Below are 19,047 nucleotides of genomic sequence, written 5' to 3'. Positions count from 1 at the left end.
AGCCTACTTAAAAAAAGCTATATGTGGATTTCAACTATCCGGAGATGGGGTGGTGGTGCCCTAACCCTCCCATCATTCAAGGATCAAACTAACTGTACTTTTGTGTTGTTTCTCAAATAACTACTCCCTTTGTAGAAACCCAGCACTACTCCTTGTTGAGAATTTCTTTCAGAATGTAAGGTTAAGTCAGATGTAAAAACTGTGATCATTACTTAAATGGGAAAATCAAGTTTTGGGCCAAAATTGTTACTACTGATCACCTACGTTATTCACCAGACTTGAATTTACATGTCTTTTGGCTAATCCAGAAATTAGACTTACGTGGATGAATATAAACCACTCTGGAGGATTTTCGAAAGAATATATATAAAACCTCTGAGGAATATTCTCAAAGAGATTCTCTAAAAATGCTCTGATAGGTGGTCCCCTTGTTGGAGGAAATTCGCAGAATTCCAGAGGGGCAGATGTTGAGGAAATGGCCCTCCCTTGGTCATACTCCCTTTTGTTTGTTATAATAATTGGTCACATTGCTTTATGGTCCCACCCATGGTGCTGAAATAGATTCCAGAGGTCAACTGTCAACATTTATATATATACACACAAAAACTAGCTGTCTGCAAAATTAATAGGATATATTACACTTTTCACATAAGCTCCATGTGATGGAGAATTTGTATCTGCAAAGCTGGATTTTGTATAGGATTTGATCTGGACTTCCTGTTGTGTAGAAGTTGATCTAGTTGGAAGAAGAGGCACCTATGAAATGACTTTCAGTTACCAGAAGACTTCACAGGACTAGGAAAATAGAGCAAGGCAGTGGAGAGGATGCAGGGTGAGGGCCTGATCAGAGTGGGTCACTCATACACCTGATACCCTTCAATAGGATCTGTTCACCTGGTCTTTCCAGGGAAAAAAACAATGCCTTTTGATCTTAAAAAGGCTTACCGTCTCAGGTCAATCCCTCGGGAATTCCCTCCCCACAGAAACCAGAGCTGATGCTGCTGTTTGTCCACTTGGCCACTACCACCTTCGTAAATCAGGTCCTTCGGGGTGGCCATTTTGAGTTGGGCTCTTGGATTCGCGTAGATCTCAGCAACCTTGCTGTAGGTTGCAGCAGACAACCCACACAGGGTCACGCCACAGCTCTGGGCTGATTAGCAGGGGTGCGCTCTCACCTGCTGGCAGGGTAACCTTATTAGACACCCCTAATGATTGCCCCTGCTTTCTTTCCTTAGCCATTTTGGGTGCGGCTCTTCTTCTGGAAGCAGGTGGCGGAAAAAATCCCACTGCAGCCAAAACATTTCAGGATTTTGAATCCAGTTATTATCAAAGAGACTGCCTTTGACATCCTTCAGTACTCAGAGCCCCAGTCAAGGTTTTGGGGCCGAGATAAGGTATTGTTGTTGCGACTGAATGTTAACTGTTCCTCTCTGTGTTGGAAGGGAAACATCTGTACAGCTTTCACTTGGGCTCAGCTGTATACCCAGCAGCATCTTCCGGTGTCACTGATTAGGTGCTCCATCAGCTGCTTTTTAACTCTGTGGGCTGCTTAGGCGAAAATTGACGTTTATCATCACTTTATAGGTGATAGTAAATAAAGTTCGCCCTCTAGGGCAGTGCTTTTCAGTTGATGCGTGGGCTTATCCCACACTTTCTACTTAATTATTCTGTGTGGTGGTCTGAACACTGGGACTTTCAAAGTCCCCTGGGTGGTACTACTTTGCAGCCTAATTTGAGAACCTTTGTGCCGTATAGGTTGTTCACTGCAGTAGACATTCACCTGCATTTAGCCTGTGCTACCACCAGGGAGGTGCCAATAGCTTTATCACCTATTTCTTTAGGATCCAAATAGCTAAGCCTGTGTCTTTAAAAAAAATTTTTTTTAAGCTGTGGAAATCGTCCTTAAACTTTATTTTCTGAGAGNAGAGAAAGAGAAAGAGAAAGAGAAAGAGAAAGAAAGAGAGAATCTCAAACGGGCTCCACATTCAGCACAGAGCCTGAATCAGGAACTTGATCCCACAACCCTGGACCATGACCTGAGCCAAAATCAAGAGTCAGACATTCAACTGACTGAGCCACCCAGGCTCCTCTTCCTTAAACAAACTTCTAAGCAGAATATCCGTATATGAAGGATAGCAAAGAATTTGGGAAGGGGGTGGGGCAGTGCCCCTGTTCACACTGGGAGCCTGAGTTACTGCCCAGGAGATACCTGGAGCCAGTCAGGGTCACAGTTTGCAAACATTGAGCTAGACTCTTAGATGCGGTCAACCAGTAGGCAGATGACAAGCTCTTCTGTTTGCCCTATGAATCAAATTCTAATTAAAAATATTCTTTAAAACACCTATGTAAACTCTGAAGGAAGAATTCTGTGCTTCGTAGGAGAGACAAATACCTAAATAGGCTCCTTAAAGAAAAACCCAGTTCTTTGGTAACACTAACCCCCACTCTGGCTCCAGCCTCAGGCTTGAGCCATGAACACAGTTGCAGATCTTCCCTTGGCAGTCCACCATTTTTCTCAGGCGCTCTGCCCTCTCGGTACTTCCCTGCCCCTCCATCCCTGGGGAGGGCCACATAGTTTCTGCCCACTGCAGGAGCATGGCCCGGACCAGTCTTTCTGGTCAGGAGATGGTGCGTTTTTCCATATCAGAGGAGAGTGGCCCTGGCCCTCGGTGGCAGCTGTTGGGGTCCATGATAGGGTTCACAAGAATAGGTTGTTTTAGCTGTTCTTGCCCACATTGGGAGCACTTAGGGTCCCCCAGAATGTGGACTTAAAACTTTTAACCTGTTAGCATCAATTTTAACAAAGCAGTTAAAAAAAAATAAGACTTACATAGACATTGGCAAGTTTCTTAAGTCATGAAGAGGTTTTACTATAAATATATTCAAGTATCAATATCCTTCGATTTCTCTACTCAACTGCCCTGTTTCTTTATTAAATTCCATCCTGTTTTTTAGACATAGGCAAATACTCATTTGTGGTTTGTGTAGATTCTTACTGAAATAACCTTTAAAAAATGTGCAGATTAACTTAAAATAAGATATGAAAGTACTGAATAGCAAAAGGCATCAGAAACAAAGTTAGAACACAGAATAAATGGGGGAAATTTTATCATATATATGATAGTAAATACTCTCAAAGTACAGAATGATCTTATTATATCAAAAAGAAAAAATGGGCCAATTAAAAAAATGGGGAAAAGATATGAACAGACATTTCACAGAGGAAGAAATTGATATGGCCAAGGAGTACATGATAAAATGTTCAGTTTCACCAGTAATCAAATAAAAATACATTAGAGCCACAATGACATTTTTTCCTATTTTCTTAGCAAAGATTTAAAAGCTTGATAATGTCCTTGTTTGGTAGGAATACAGATAGGATTATAAGTTGGTACTTTTTCTGGATGGTAGTTTGGCAGGATATATCAGCTTTAAATGTGAATAGTCTTGGCCCAGCAGTTTTACTCTAAAAAAAATTTATTATAAGAAAATTAGAAGGTCCCATGGCTGGCTCAGTCAGTTGAGCATCTGACTCTTGATTTGGCTCAGGTCATGATCTCACGGTTTGTGGGATTGAGCCCTGCATAGGGCTCTGCACTGCCAGCCTGGAGCCTGCTTGGGATTCTCTCCCTCTCCCTCTTTCTCTGTCCCTCCTCTGTTCTAGCATGCATGTTCTCTCTCTCTCTCTCTCTCTCTCTCTCTCTCAATAAATAGAAACTTTAAAATAAAAATGTGTGTATAGAGATGCATAGGGAAAAGCTTGAAAATAAACAACAAACTGATTGCATTGTCAGGAACTTTCTCGTGCATATGCCCTTCCACAAACAGGGAAGTCTGCTGGATTATGAGGTGTGATCTTAGGGGGTATTCTGGAGGTAACATGCTTTGAGTAGTTTTGGCAGTTTCTGAGTTCCTCTCCGTACACTGGCCCTCTGAGCAGTTAATTTCATGCACTCCTGCTGTAAACACTGATTGAGTTTTCCTGACCTCCTAGGTGCCAAGCTGGCCACACTGCCTTAGGGTCCTACGGCCAAACAGCAAAGTCTTCCTTTGGGTTAATTTCTCTTGTATTCAGTCACTGCTGAGTTTCTTTTTAACAAGTGACATAGATGCAACACACCAAGGAGCAAGAGGCGGCTTTTAACAAATGATGAGTTGAATAGAAACTCCTTAATCCCGATTAAACTATGAACTCTGAAGGGTTCATTGTTGTTCCAGTTTGCAGAAAAGGAGAGTTGTTTCTGGAAGCCACAGACTCAAGTAGGATGAACAAAGCAGGTACATTTATTTACAAGAAAAACTGAACAACAGAATGCCACTTGTAGGCCAGCAGTGGCCTCCAGTGAGTGCTTAGATAGCGTAGGGCTTTCTGTATTTCTCTCCGCCCTGTGTCCTGTCTTCACCCAAGACTGGGACAGAGATACAGAAGGCACAAGTCCAGATTTGCAAGTGGCAGATAGGAGGGCGACAGAGTGGCGATTCAGTCAGAATCCAGAATGCTTCGGACATTTGGCACATTAGGCCAAAGTCCATAGGATAATGTTTTGGGGGGAACAGGTGGGGAAACCCTCAATTGGGGCCTAAAATTTGCCCACATAGAGGGTGGGCAGCAGCTGGCATAGCAGCTATAGATGTGAAAAATGACCTGGAAGTGTTACTTGTCAGGAATGATGGCCGCAGGTGGGACGTAGCTTCAGATAAGGAGTGAACACCGTCTTTACTGGCAGGAACAGAGGCTGCTGTGTTCTCAGGCAGAGACCATCCTCAGGAGCCCACAGCAAAGGACTCAAGCTCCAGAAACAGGTCCCAAGAAGGATGGTGACCACTAATTCCTTCTAGATACCTGTCTTCCATCAGTAAGACCGATAGGTGGAAGGCTTAGAAAGAACACCGTTTAGCTTTGGTATAAGAACCGCCAAACTGCCTCTTAGCGGTGTGTGAGAAGTGTCCACATCACAGACCATGTTTTAGAGTCTAGATTCCTGACTTGGACGGCAAGTCTGACTCTAGGATTCTGGGATCTTAAAACCGTGCCATGTCTAAAATTTCCACTCCCAGGGCAGCCTGCGTTATTCTGCAGAGAGCACAGATACCACCCCTTGGAAATCAGTGATTGTGCTCATAAGCCTTGTTCTGTCTTTTCCTTTTTTTCAGAACGTCCCCACCATCGGTGTCATTGCCGTTGTCTTAGCCACACATCTGTGTGATGAAGTCAGTTTGGCAGGCTTTGGATATGACCTCAATCAACCCAAAACACCTTTGCACTACTTTGATAACCTCTGCATGGCTGCCATGAACTTTCAGACCATGCATAATGTGACAACGGAAACCAGGTTCCTCGTCAAGCTGGTCAAAGAGGGCGTGGTGAAGGACCTCAGCGGAGGCGTCCATTGTGAATTCTGAACACAAAGAAACCTCATTTGAAAATGCAGCTCGGACTCTGAAGGCTGTTTTTCCTAGCCTCCGTGATGCATTTCATCCTGCAAATACTTTGAAGTGCAGCTGGTGTTTTTAACTTTTAATTTAAAAAAGAACAACAGCAAAAAAGTTTAGCTCTCTCCCACTTTGCCCCCCCACCTATTTATTTGAGGTCAGTGTTTTTGCACAGAATTTTGTAAGTTAATTTTGAGAATTGAATTGGAAAGACTTTTCAAAGAGACTTGTATGTAATGATGTTTTATTGTATTTTAAGAATGTTATTTAATTTGTAAAAACTCTGTCCATGTCTACTGCACACAGAATACCAGGTAATTGAGTGGAAGGAGAATGGAGGTCACTCCTTTGAGGAAAGTCCTGAATGCCTGATTCTGGTTCCTTGTTACTGTTCGGTAGGGCAGACGCGGGGGCCACTTCTGTGATGATGTGCTCAGTAGCTAAACCACTAGTGCTGGTTTGGCTGTGCTGCTGCGTGAGGCCTGGGCCAGTCGGAGAAGTTCACAGTCCCTTTCTGTTGTTGGGTCCACCCTCTGCCAGAAGACTTGCAGGAAACAACCAGGGGACCTGTCCTGATGTCCCTGGTCAGGGAGGGACACAGAAGACATTTTCATGTCTCCCGAGGACTCCAAAGCCACCTGGGGCTACAGAAGCCACTGTCTTCCCTGAAATTATGACAACTTTTGAATTTCTGGAGGGTTTTTTTTTTTTTACTGCCCTTCCAAAGCACCTCAGTGTTAACCTGAGCTGTCCCACTGTCTGCCTGAGGTGGCTTATAAAACTTAGGGTATAATCTTCGTTATCCAGAGTTATAGAAGAATAAACCCTTTCCAAGAATAATCCTGTTTTCTGAAGCACTGAAATACAATCCTCCCAGTGTTACAAATTGCCTACTTATAAAAAATTGGGTGGGGGTGGGGAACACCTGCATGGCTCAGTCAGTTAAGCGTCCAACTCTTGATGCTCAGAGGTTCATGAGATTGAGCCCCGCCTCGGCCTCTTTGCTGTCAGCACAGAGCCTGCTTGGGATTCTCTCTCCCCCCTCCCCTGCTGCCCCCTCCCCTGCTCACACTCTCACTCTCTCTAAGAAAAAATAAACTTAAAAAAAAATTTTTAATGCCTACCTGGCAGTGTGTCCCAGGTAGTATGCTAAAAAATTAAAACAAAAATTAAAAAAGCAGCTTTTGAGGAACTCCCCCAATCTACTTAATTTGAGTGCTTAAAAAAAATTGTAATCTTCCTGAAATGTCCTTGGTGGCTGCTAGGTGGGGACCTTAGTGTGGGATGCTGGCAGTGAGTGACAGAGGTGCCTGGGGCTACATCCCAGACCTGGAAGACATTGAGTGTCGAGGGGCGGTGGCTTCCTCCCAGAGAGCAGGCTGCTTCCAGCTTCTGTCTCTTAATTGCTCTTGTCCTTGTCATCAGAAGCTCTGCATCTACTGTGCTCCCTCCCTGCCACGTCTGGGTTCTCACATGTCCTCGCTGCTCCGGCAGCCCGGCTGCAGCAGCGACTCCCAGCCTCTCTGTATCCCTGCATCTGCCACCTCCCGATCGCCTGCGGGGTGAGGGGCCAGTCCTAGCGGTCAGAGGGGCGCCCTTGGGTTTCCAGGGCCCTGGGGTCAAGCTCAGAGCCACCAGCATAGCAAAATAGTATCTCTCTGGGTGAGTGACTGAAAATTTTTCATGGATTTTGCTCTCTATTTTATCAAATACTGTTTAAGAGAAACTGCTTTGAAATTTTCACCAGCTCAATGACTTAGCTTTGAAAATTGAGACTCAGGGGGATGGGCCATGGCTGTCCTGTGACCCAGGTAAGGCCAGGCCTACACCATACACCCCTCATCCTCCAGGGACTACTTAAAGCCTGAATCTTTTTCTTTTTTTTTTTTTTTTTTTTTTTAATGATTTAACAAAAGCCAGGGTCCGGAACCTCCTTAGACACCTTTCGCAGTGTGAGCACTTCGCAGGGGCCCTGTGGATTCGTATCCCACTGCCCTGCACGGCTGCTGGGAGGTGGGTCGTTTCACGCCCAGCACTTGGCCAGCTTCCGACCAGCGTCAGGCCTGGCCCCCTGCCCACCCCTCCCCTGATGTCCTTTGTTTGCATTCTTAACATTGCTTTCCCCGTGCCCTGAGTGAATAAAAAGACATACTTTCTTCAAAGACTTTTTATGGAGCCCATCAGCCAATTGGAGTTGATCAGAGACCATCTTCAAGAACTGTTAGCACTTTGACAATTAGTTATTTGCCAGAAGTTGCTTCTTGGCTTTGAGTTACTCCTCCCTTACCCGACCCCACTCACACTCGCTCTTTGGACTTCTAGGCACTTCCGGATGTTGGAAGGTGGATCTCCAATAACGGGCTTCACCATGTAGGTGCACCCACATTCCTCTTACGTGGCTGTAGTCCTTGAGGCAACTGAGGATGACTTACATACATGTTCTGTGTTTTAACATACATCTTACTGGAATTTTGGGCCACTGAAAATTTCAATTGTATTGGGGGGGGGGAGGGTGGTTTTTCTCTCCTACAGAGAGCACTTGTCTCCAGAAACCTAAGCAGGTCTTAGGAAAATGTTTAGGGACTGGATGAGTCTCTCCCACTGATATGTCTCGTGTTTTTAGGCAAAGCTCAATTGGGATCTTTTAGACAACTAGGTGTTGTATTCTAGGCGTTCCCCTTCCCTTCTTTGCGCCTTTTGTGTCACACTGTTTTTCTCGTTTCCCAAGAATGTTATTAATAAGACAGTAGCAATGTCTGTTCTCACAAATTTGGGGTGTGCCACTTTTTATTGGGCCCATTAGTTAAAATAAGTCGTTAAACCAGCTTTTTGACTCCATTGCTTGCGTTGAACGGTGATGATTTCTTGGCCATCAATGGTCAGTCTGGTGTGTGTGGCAGACAGAGGCTTAGTTGTAAAAAAAAAAAAAAAAAGGCCACACCCTAATGTCCTCAGGTTATTAAAGTTTTCTAAAACCAAGGACCACTTTATTTTAGGTATATTCCAACCCCAGCGTTTTGGGACTTGGTATCAGAGGAATTGTTGACTTGGCCTTGCTATGGTCCAGCATTGTAGGAAGATTAAGAAATGGTGACTTCTTCTCCTCCTTGGCAGGTTTATAGCATCCAAGTGTGGGGTACCTTTTCATCTTTTCTTGGGGACACTTCAAGAAAGTCCTTGAGAAGGAAGGAAAGGACTAGTTCTTGTGAATTAGCACAAGTCCCTTTAGAATGCAGTGAGTGTGGGGAACGTGGGTGACTCAGTCAGTTGGGAATCTGACTTCGGCTCAGGTCATGATCTCCCTGCTCCTGGGTTTGAGCCCACGTTGGGTTCTGCTGACAGCTTGGAGCCTGGAGCCCGCTTTGGATTCTGTGTCTCCTCTCTCTGCCCCCCAACACCCTCACCCCCTCACTCAAGCTCTGTCTCCCTCCCTCAAATATAAATGAACATTTAAATAATTGAAAAAAAAATAGAATGCAATGAGCTTGTAGTAAACTTGCATAACCAACAAGAACTGTGTGACACCTGGCCTTCCTTCCATTCACACACATGGTAACAAAATGCTCCTCTCGACCAAAGGCCCTTGTGTTTGCTGCCATGGCACCAGTGCCCTCTCCCCAGGCCCTTACCCTCCACGAGGGTGTGCCCAGATGACCACACACTCACAAACTGAAGCACAAAGAACAAAGGGAAGCGGATCCCAGGACCCAGAGCACACCCAAACACACAACTGTCCCTGCCCTTTCCCCTGAGGGTCAAGACACCCTGACCCAACCTCAGCCTTCATTCTGTCCTTGTCCACTTCCCAAGGTCACTTTAGACAACAGGGATTTGTATTCTTAAAACACGGTATCTATCTGTATTTACCTACAGCCAACACTCAATAGAAGACTGAAGTAAATGGGGAAAGAGGACTGACTATTCATTAAATATACACACTCACATTTTATTGACTAGAAATTAATGTTCCTCCCCACCCCCAACAAAGAAAAATTGCAGTCATGGTAGTTTCTTTCATCATTGAAATAATTAGATTTGACTAATTCCCAATATTAAATTTCAACCCAGTTAGCAGGGAAGAAAAGCATCCATCTTTAGAGGGCTGTGGTAGAAGCAAAAGTAAATAACATGCTATGGAATTTAGCTCTAACTTTTTAAAAGCAGATTTCTCTAGTGAACTGTGTCGATAAAACATGTAGGAGGGGAGACAAGTATACAAATCGCCTTCTGTGGGAAGAAGTGACATGTCAGGTTCTGAGCTGATGTACAGCCACCACCCACTCAAGATGTAGCAGGTGCAGCCATTACTGCCTTTGTATTGCTGGAGATGCACTGAAGTGAATTTTCTGAAAATGCAAATATCGGGGTGCCTGGGTGGCTAGTCGGTTAAGTATCTGACTCTTGATTTCAGCTCATGTCAGGATCTCACAGTTCGTGTGTATGAGCTCCCATGTCGGGCTCTGCGCCGACCCTGCAGAGCCTGGTTGTGATACTCTCCTCTCTCTCTCTCCCTCTCTCTCTCTCTCTCTCTCTCTCTCTGCCTCTCACTCCCCTGTCTCTCTAAAAACAAATAAATAAAAATGTAAAAAATTACTTTAAAAATGCAAACATTAAGAAATTGAATATTTACTATTCACCTCATAAGCAGCAATGCTAATAACAGATTATCACCAGAAATTTGTAACTTCTAAAAGCAATATATTTTCACTCTCCTGTTACCCGACTTATGTTTTTTGACTTCTTGAAGAAAATCAGTCCCAACAAAAACTAATATTTGGAATGAGGAGTTCATTTAAAATGTTGGTTGGGTCCTTGATAGGAAGGACCACACTAAGTTAGGCAGTAAGAGGAATGTCCAGATGATTGGGGACAGAGAGGACAGCATGAGGGACCTCTGAGGGCGATTAAGGACAGTAGTCAGATGCAAAAGTGGTTTTGAATGGACTGTTCTCTATAACATATCAAGATAGCCTATCAGGCTGGCTCATTTGGGGTGGAAAGAAATGAACTATCAGCCCTAAAGCAATGAGAATCTGAGAGGACATCTGTAATTAAGTGATTAAACTCTCTAGTGACAGAATTTTGTACTTTATTCCATCTATAGCACCTATAACAAGGCCTTGCCTATTATAGAATACAGGTAACCAAAGCAGTAAATGGACACAGTCACTTTTTCTATATGTAATTGTCTTAGTGATTTAAATGAATCTGAAAAGAATGTGTCAGAAGTTGAATAGGCCTGGTTAGCGTCTATATACATATCCATACATCGTGGAAAGCCAAGTTTCAAAGACCTGCTATGTTATTGTGTCTTCCAGGAAGAAGTATCTACTTGATCTTCACCTCCATTTCTGGCACAGAGTTCCCCAGACCCTTGGAATTTCCTAAGTGTTGACAATAATAAAGATATTTTGTGTTATGTTAATGATGTGACTTGGAAAGCACCTGAGGATGGGGTCACCAGAAGAGCCAACCGAGTGATTTCAGTCCCACGGCCTGAGTTCTGGGGAGGGTAGAGGGGCTGAAGATGGGATCGTTCACCAATGGCCAATGATTCAATCAACCATGCCTATGTAATGAAGCCTCCACAAAACCTCAGAAGGATGGGGCTCAGAGAGCTTCTGAGCTGGCCAACACATGGAGGCTGGGGAGAGTGGAGCACCCAGAGAGGAGGCGCATGGAAACTCCAAACCCTGTTCCCATACCTTGCCCTACGCATCTTTTCCATTTGGTGCTTCCTGAGTTATATCCTTTTATAATAAACTGGTCATCTAGTAAGTAAAATGTTTCTCTGAGTTCTCTGAGGCACTCTAAGCAAATTAGCCAACCTCAGGAGAGGCCCTTGGGAACCTCTGATTTATTAGCTGGTCCATCAGAAGTACAGACAACAACCAGGGCCTGGTGACTTGCACCCTGAGTTGGAGGGGTTCACTGGAACCTCCAGTTTGTAGCCAGTGAGTCAGAAGCCCAGGTCACAATCTGAGCTTGGGACTGGCATCAGAAGTGGGGAGGGTTCTTGTAGGACTGAACCTTCACCCTGTGGAATCGGATGCTATCTTCAGCATCAGGTGGATAGCGTCAGAAGTGAGTTGAATTCTCACACACCCTGCCCGTGTCTGGGTATTGCTTGTTGGAGGTGGGGGAACCCCCCCAACACACACACACACCAAAATTGGGTGCTCAGAACACAAAAGACCTACCAAAGTGTATCAGAGTGTTTATGTATAGGTTGCTGTTTCTGGTGATAACAGGAAAGCTCCTGTGCCAAAGGTTCTATGTTTTGTAATCAAGGAAGTTATAGTGAGTTTACTATATAGAGCTACCAAGATAATGTAGCTCTATTGTATGTATGTATGTACATACTTGTCTGCCTTTTTTTCTTTTTTGGTAGACATCATTTAGTCTATAAAGACAACGTTGAAAAGATATAATTACTAAAGATCTGATCATTTTGAGTTATGCAGCTCTATCTTTTTTTAATGTTTATTTTTGAGAGAAAGAGAGAGACAGAGTGTGAGCAGGGGAGGGGCAGATACAGAGGGAGACACAGAATCCAAAGCAGGCTCCAGGCTCTGAGCTATCAGCACAGAGCCTGATGTGGGGCTTGAACTCACAAGCAGTGAGATCATGACCTGAGCCAAAGTCAGATGCTTAACCGGCTGAGCCACTCAGTTGTCCCAGCCCCATCTTTAAAATAATGGCAGACAAAAGGCATTCTGAGTGAGGCTTTGCTCTGGAGTGGCTTGCTCTTCCAGTGTGATGTTCAGTATGAAGTGTGAGACTGAGATTCAACACACACACACACACACACACACTCAAACAAGCAAAATTAGATTCTAGATTGTAGTCTAAACTAAAAGTCTTGTTCGAGTGGAATTGGTCACAGCAATGGCCTTTCCCTCCCCACCTTTTGCCTGTGGCTCACCTATGTCACTTTTCTCTGCAAACTTGACCTAAATTTTTAAGAACATGAGTGCAGCATGAACCCTCAGAGGGGGAGGGGATGGAGGAGAGGTCAGAAGGGACAGATCTCTAATTGCTAACCTCACCTATTCTCCCCACATGGCCACTGCTAGTCACACAGAAGATTGACAGGGGAGAAGAATCCTCTAGCCCAACCTCTGCCTTCACAGATAAGCATTTTCTTTAGGGTTCATGTACACTGGCCAGGCACCCCTCCTCTAGATGGGATAGGAAGTCTCAGTTCCAACTCTTCGATCTAGTTAGCAGGTCACATGTCCTGAGTTTTTCTTACTTTGGACAATATAATCACCATACTTATTGTTTTATATACTTATTCCTAGAGACCTGTTTTGTGTTTCTTCAAGTATTTATCCCAAGATGTTTGGAGTCACTTTTAGAAGGGGTGGCTTCGGACCACTTCCATCTCAGCCTGCAGCTACATCAGAGTCTCTCCAGAATCTTGCCCAGACAGCTCTCCATAAAGAGCTAGCTCTGATTTTCCTCCCCGCTCCCTTCTCTCTGCCCCTCCCTCCCCCCTGCTTGTGTCCCATATTGAAGGATGATCTAATTTTCCTCCAACTAGAAAGAATCTTCCCTTTTCAGGAAGACAGTGAAAATTGAGCTGACCTTCAAAGAGATTCTGGCCAGGAGCGGGGGGCAAAGACCTCCGCCTTGTTTCTATTTGTCAGATGCCGTAACTTCCTGCAGAAACAAAGGACTGTCCAGTTTTTATTGTCTAATTTTTAATACTCCTAAAATAAGATTTTAAATATTATTTAAAATTGAAATATGTAGTAGAAGACAAGCTTATTTAGATCGTCTTTCGCTTCTATAGACTTTTTGGTCTTTATGTAATAGATACTTGACCTCCTTTATGTAACAACCTTGTATTTAAGTAGCCATGCAGCTGGCCTGCCTATGCATTAGAGAAATACAAAACTTGTGTTAATACGCACTGATGCAAATGTGTTACAGGAGAGAAAGGAGAAGGAAGTATTTTGACGTGTTCATCCTATGAGCAAGCAACCCAGGTTTGGTGTACCCACAGGTATGTCATGGTGGGGTGCATGTCCACCATCTGCTTTGTGGGTCCCTCCATGCTGCTGTCACTCACTGTCTGGCTCAAGGGTCTATTGGCCCCAGGTCTGGGAGAGCTCTGACCAGGTCAGGACAAAGGCCATGCTGAGACCTACGTGCTCCAGATACACCCCCACATTTCCCCCAAACTTGCAACTGAAATAGAATCCAATGATCACTTTATTTTCAAACACACTAAAATACCAGGTCTTGGAATATTGAAGTGAAACTAACTGCGAATGGCTCTTGTGCAGGATGCTCAATTCGGCAGCTCTGCCTAACCATTCTGGCAAACCATTCTCTTCCGAACACCAATTGTTCAAACACTGAAACAGTTGCTGCTCTGCCCACGATGCCAGAAAGACACTCTGGGCTGTAGCTGAGTACCCAGCAGGGGGAGAGGGTCCTAAAGATACTGCCCTGTGGAACCTGGTCCCAGCTCCTCGCCTGCTCTGCCAGCATGGCCACCTTAGTGTCCTGAGCCTTCTAAGAGCCACAGCTGGACCCTGATGGACAGGCTGCAAACAAAATGGACCCTGTCCTACAGCTTGGGAGTTCAGTAGAGAAGAAAAGATGTGAAAGAAGTAAATATGACAGAGGCATGTATTAAGTAAAGGGCAAGCGCCCCACGGAGCAGAAGAGAGGATGTCAGGGAAGACAGGAACAGATTGGCCAAGGTGTGGAGGTGCTTAACACGACAACTTGATCAGACCAAACCCAAAAGGCAAGTATAGGCTCAGGGTGCAGCTTCAAGCGGTCAGGCTAAGATGCATCAGGGTAAAGAGCATTTTGGAGCCACTAGATGTGTTAGTGGGGGTGAGCATCCGACTTCGGCTCAGGTCATGATCTCACAGTTTGTGGGTTCGAGCCCCACGTCGGGCTCTGTGCTGACAGCCAGATCAGAGCCTGGAGCCTGTTTTGGATTCTGTATCTCCCTCTCTCTCTGAACCTCCCCTGCTTGCTCATGCGCTCTCTCTCTGTCTCTCAGAAATAAATAAAAATATAAATTTAAAAAATATTTAAAATTTTAAATTATTTAAATATAAATTTTAAAAAAAGATAGAAACAGGATAGGGGGTTGTGGTGGGCAGAGGACTGGGAACAGAGAAAGGAAGGGAGAACCGAAGGAGGTGACTTCACTGTGGGCAAGAGTGAAAAGTGGAGATGCTGGAGGTCTGGGCCTCGTGGGCCTCATGACCCTCAGGGCTGTCTTCTGACCCAGGATTCTGCCAGCCGCTTTTCTAGATCCATCTCAGGTGTGACAGGAGAGAGCCTGGGACAGGAGGCAGGGAGGTAAACCTACCTCTGCTACAACACCCAGATATACCTTGGGGCAGGTCACAGCCCCTCTCTGTTACACAGGGCATTGGCAGAGCCCCAGCACTCATTAATTTCTCTTTAATAAAAAGAAAACTGCCAATCCAGCAAAGAGTGGCCATTAGAGTGGGCCACAGCGCCGCCTAGTGTCGGTGATCTGTGCGTACAGCTCTCAGCGCTAGGCAATGTCTGGAGCCAATCACTCAGAGGTGTCAGGCCTGAAGGCTGGAATACCCCATCAGCTGGGGGTGGGAGGGGCACTTCCCCTCTCCTGCGCTGATTGACCACTTCTCGGGCTCCCCTTCATCCTGCCATGATTCTGCCCTCCATCCTCTCTCCCTTTCTCACTGTGATCTCGTCCTGTGAGATCATCTACACCCATGGGTCAAACTACCTGCTTTGATGCTACCTTTTTTTAATTCCATTCCCAGGTCTCCTCCTTATCAAGCCTCCAGAGCCGCAGCCCAGTATGTCCGCTTTCTTCATGGTATTACCTCCTTCCTGGCTACCAGCTAGCCTGGACCTCACACTCCAAAAGGCTGAAAAGGCTGCGCCCCACACGGAAGTTTTCCACTGACTAATTTACTTTCTGAAAGGTGTGATCGCAGGTGCCATGACTCAGTCCTGTCCAACTGCTTGCAGGTCAGGTGGACTGTCCCTCTGCAGTGTCTCTTACATCCAACTTTGTCACTTGTTAAATGGATAGTTTGGAAGAGCGAGGTTCTGGGAGGCAACAGAGCTCCTTCAGACCCTGCAGAACCCACACCACCTTGACCTGCTGGTCTCTGCCTACCCACAGCCCTTGACTCCTCCATCCGCCATCAGTATAAAACCCAACTTGGGGTTTTTCTTTATGGTACAAATAACACATGTCCATTGGGGATACATTTTAACATACATACTCACAGAAAGACAAACATCAAAAAATTAAAATCACCCAGTTCCCATCCAGAAGTACACACTGTGTAATGTATTTTTTTTGAGTTGAATATCTTTGACTACTAGGGAGGCCCAATATTTTTCTGTTAAGTGGCCATTTCTGTTTTTTTCTAAAGTAAATTGCCCATAGCTCTTTGCACATTTTTTCCTGTGGGAAATGTTCATTTTTTTCCTAATAATTTCATAAGAACTCTTTAGATGTTTAAAAAAAGTTTGGTTTCTCTTCCAGGCTGAAAGCATGAGTGGCCTCATGGAGCCCCTCCCCAGTGAAACAAGCAAAGCTAATGAAACTACTAAAGAAAAGTTTAAGTGTTGTCTGGAAATTATCTTTGGAGCATAGGCAAATGAAGAAACCTTTTTTTTTTTTCAAGAAAATCTGCTAAAACGTGGCAGGAACATCAAGAGTATGTGGTATTTCAGCCACCCCCTCCCCACCCTCCGCATCCCCAATCATCTCAGTTTGGTGGACGGTCCATTTCCAGTGGTGTGGCCAAGAAGGCGTCTTCTCCCAGCAATTGATTAAAAGCTATTGTATCTCATCAGGAGGGACAGGCTATCAGCATTTCTTGTCCCCTTCAACTCTAAATTAAAAAGGTGAGTGTAGCCAAGAGGTTGGAGATTCCCTTCCTCTACCCAGCCCCTAGCCATATGGTGGAGGCCGTACCCAGGCATGATAAGCCAAGAAGACGGGACCCCAATCATCCTCACTGCAGCTCACTCACCCCATGCTGAGATTTCATGGTAAGCTGACAGAATTGAGGGGAGAAGTTGACAAGTCAACAATAATAGACTACGAGACCTCAATCTTGAATACAACAACTGGGCAGACGATAGACGATTAGATTTCTAAATGCTAAGGAACGAAGTTGGAGCCCTAACTCACGATACACAAAACTCTCTCAAAATGGACCAACATCCTAAATATAAGAGCTAAAGCAATAAAACTTTAAGGAGAAAATATAAGGGTACATCTTCATGACCTTGGATTTGGTATTGACTTCTTAGATAAGACATCAAAACACGAGCAACAAAAGAAAAAATGGATAAACTGGATATCCTCATAATTAAAAGTTTGTGTTTTAAAGAACACTATTAAGTAAGTGAGAAGACAATCCACAGGATGGGAGAAAATTTTTACAAATCACATATTTTTAATAACAGTCTTATATCTAGAATATGGTTTAAAAAAAAACACACGATTGGGCACCTGTGTGACTCAGTTGGTTAATCATCCGACTTCAGCTCAGGTCATGATTTCATGGTTCGTGAGTTCAAGTCCTGCGTCGGGCTCTGTGCTGACAGCTCAGAGCCTGGAACCTGCTTCACATTCTGTGTTTCCCTGTCTCTCTGCTCCTCCCCAACTCATGCTCTGTCTGTCTGTCTCTCTCTCAACAATAAATAAACATTTAAAATTTTTTTAAAAATAGGGGCACCTGGGTGGCTTAGTCGGTTAAGCGTCTGGCTTTCGCTTGAGTCATGATCTCGTGGTTCATGGGTTCGAGCCCCGCGTCGGGCTCTGTGCTGACTGCCAGCTCAGAGCCTGGAGCCTGTTTCAGTCTGTGACTCCCTCTCTCTCTGACCCTCCCCTGCTCATGCTGTCTCTCTCTCTCCTAGAAATGAATAGAAATGTTTAAAAAAAAAATAAAAACGATTACAACTCAATAATAAAAAGACAGCCCAATTTTAAAAATGGGCAAAGGATCTGAATAGACATTTTTCCAAAGAGGATATACAAATGGCCAATCCAATAAGCAGATGAAGAGATGCTCAATATCTTTAGCCTTCAGAGAAATGCAAATCAAAACCACAATGGAGGGCACCTGGGTGACTCAGTCAGTGGAATGTCTGACACTTGATTTTGGCTCAGGTCATGATCTCAGGGTTGTGGAATCAAGCCCTGCATTGGGCTCTGTGCTAAAAGTGTGGAGCCTGCTTAATATTCTCTCTCCCTCCCCCTGTCCCCCTCCCCTGCTCATATGTTCTCTCTCTAAAAACAAAAGAAAGCAAAACTCACAATGATATACCCTTTCACACCCATGATGATGTCTGTAATAATAATAATAATAATAATAATTAATAATAATGATAATAGGAAGCATTGGCAAGGATGTGGATAAACTGGAGCCCTCATACACTGCTGGTGAAAATATAGAATGGTACACCCCCTTTGGAAAACAGTCTGGCAGTTCCTCTGACGAGGAAACAGAGAGCTATCATATGCCCAGCAATTTCATTCCAAGTGCATACCCAAGAGAAGTGAAAACATATGTCCACACAAAAACTTGTACATGGATGTTCATAGCAGCATGATTCATATTAGCCAAAACATAGAAATAACCCAAATTCTATCAACTGACAAATAGGTAAATGGCCTGAGGTATTTTAGCCACAAAAAGGAATGAGGTATGAGGTAGTGATACAACATGGGTGGACCTTGAAAACATTTTGCTAAGAGAAGTCAGTCTAAAAGGACCATATATTCTGTGACTCAGTTTATATGAAATGTGTTGAATAGACAAATCTATAGAGACAAAAGAAAGAGTAGATTAATGGTTGCCTAGAGTTGGGGCGATGGGGGCATTAGGAAGTGATAGCTAAGAGGTGCTACGTTTTATTTTTTGAATGATGAAAGATAATTGCAGTAATGAACGAATACACAACTCAAGGAATACACGAAGCACCACTAAACAGTACACTTTAAATGGACGAATTATATGGCCTATGATTTATACCTCAATAAAGCCATTAAACAATATTGTTCATATTTTCTTCATCTTCCTGAAGATGCTCAAGCTGTTGGCTCAGTAGCCTCCTAAGAACCCAGAACATCCTTCTGTGGCCATCCAGGTGCTGCAGGTCAAGCATCGGAGATACTCATTCCCCTTTGCATCCAGCCATAGCCAATCGCCCAGCTTCTCATCCCCCCTCACCCCCAAGGGTGGGCCCAGCTGTCCTTTCTGTTGCCTGGATCAGACTCCACTTTCTTTTTTTTTTTAAAGGGTTTGATGTTCTATATTTAATTTAATTAATAATGCCAGATCTAAAATGCTATAATTTAGAAATCTTACTAATTTTTATGAATCTTTACTTAGGTAATCTGAAAGTAAGATTTTACTGTGTCTCACTCTGAAAAAAAAATATTGTATAAGTGTAATAAACTTACCATCTTGCTTCAACAGGTTCAATGTCAAGGGTGTTAACTCCACTGCCATGGATCCTTTCAACCTCTCTGTCTTTATTTAACTCTAGTTCCCAAACCTTCCGCATGGAGACTGCTTTCTGTAGATGAAGAGGTTCGTCCAAACCGGCTTGTCTTAC

General features: G+C 44.2%; 1 protein-coding gene across 2 annotated transcripts in view; it reads left to right on the top strand.

The window, feature by feature from the left end:
* Positions 1-10,858, top strand: part of ST3GAL5 (ST3 beta-galactoside alpha-2,3-sialyltransferase 5) — a 54,737-nt gene extending 43,879 nt beyond the window's left edge. Inside the window, exons 6-8 of one of the 2 annotated variants that reach the window (XR_013335729.1) lie at positions 1,236-1,394; positions 5,155-5,590; positions 10,752-10,858. Coding sequence is in view for 1 of the 2 variants with exons in the window: in XM_077766662.1 (XP_077622788.1) it covers positions 1,236-1,394; positions 5,155-5,403 (408 nt within the window). In the remaining variant the exon portion in view is untranslated. Of the gene's footprint in view, positions 1-1,235; positions 1,395-5,154 lie in introns of both variants that reach the window. The other variant, XM_077766662.1, reaches the window with a different exon arrangement.
* Positions 10,859-19,047: the final 8,189 nt, after the last annotated feature.

Source organism: Crocuta crocuta, unplaced genomic scaffold (genome assembly GCF_008692635.1).
Source record: "Crocuta crocuta isolate KB4526 unplaced genomic scaffold, BGI_CrCroc_1.0 scaffold275, whole genome shotgun sequence".
NCBI classification, from domain to species: domain Eukaryota; kingdom Metazoa; phylum Chordata; class Mammalia; order Carnivora; family Hyaenidae; genus Crocuta; species Crocuta crocuta.
This window is presented reverse-complemented; position numbering and strand designations above follow the sequence as displayed.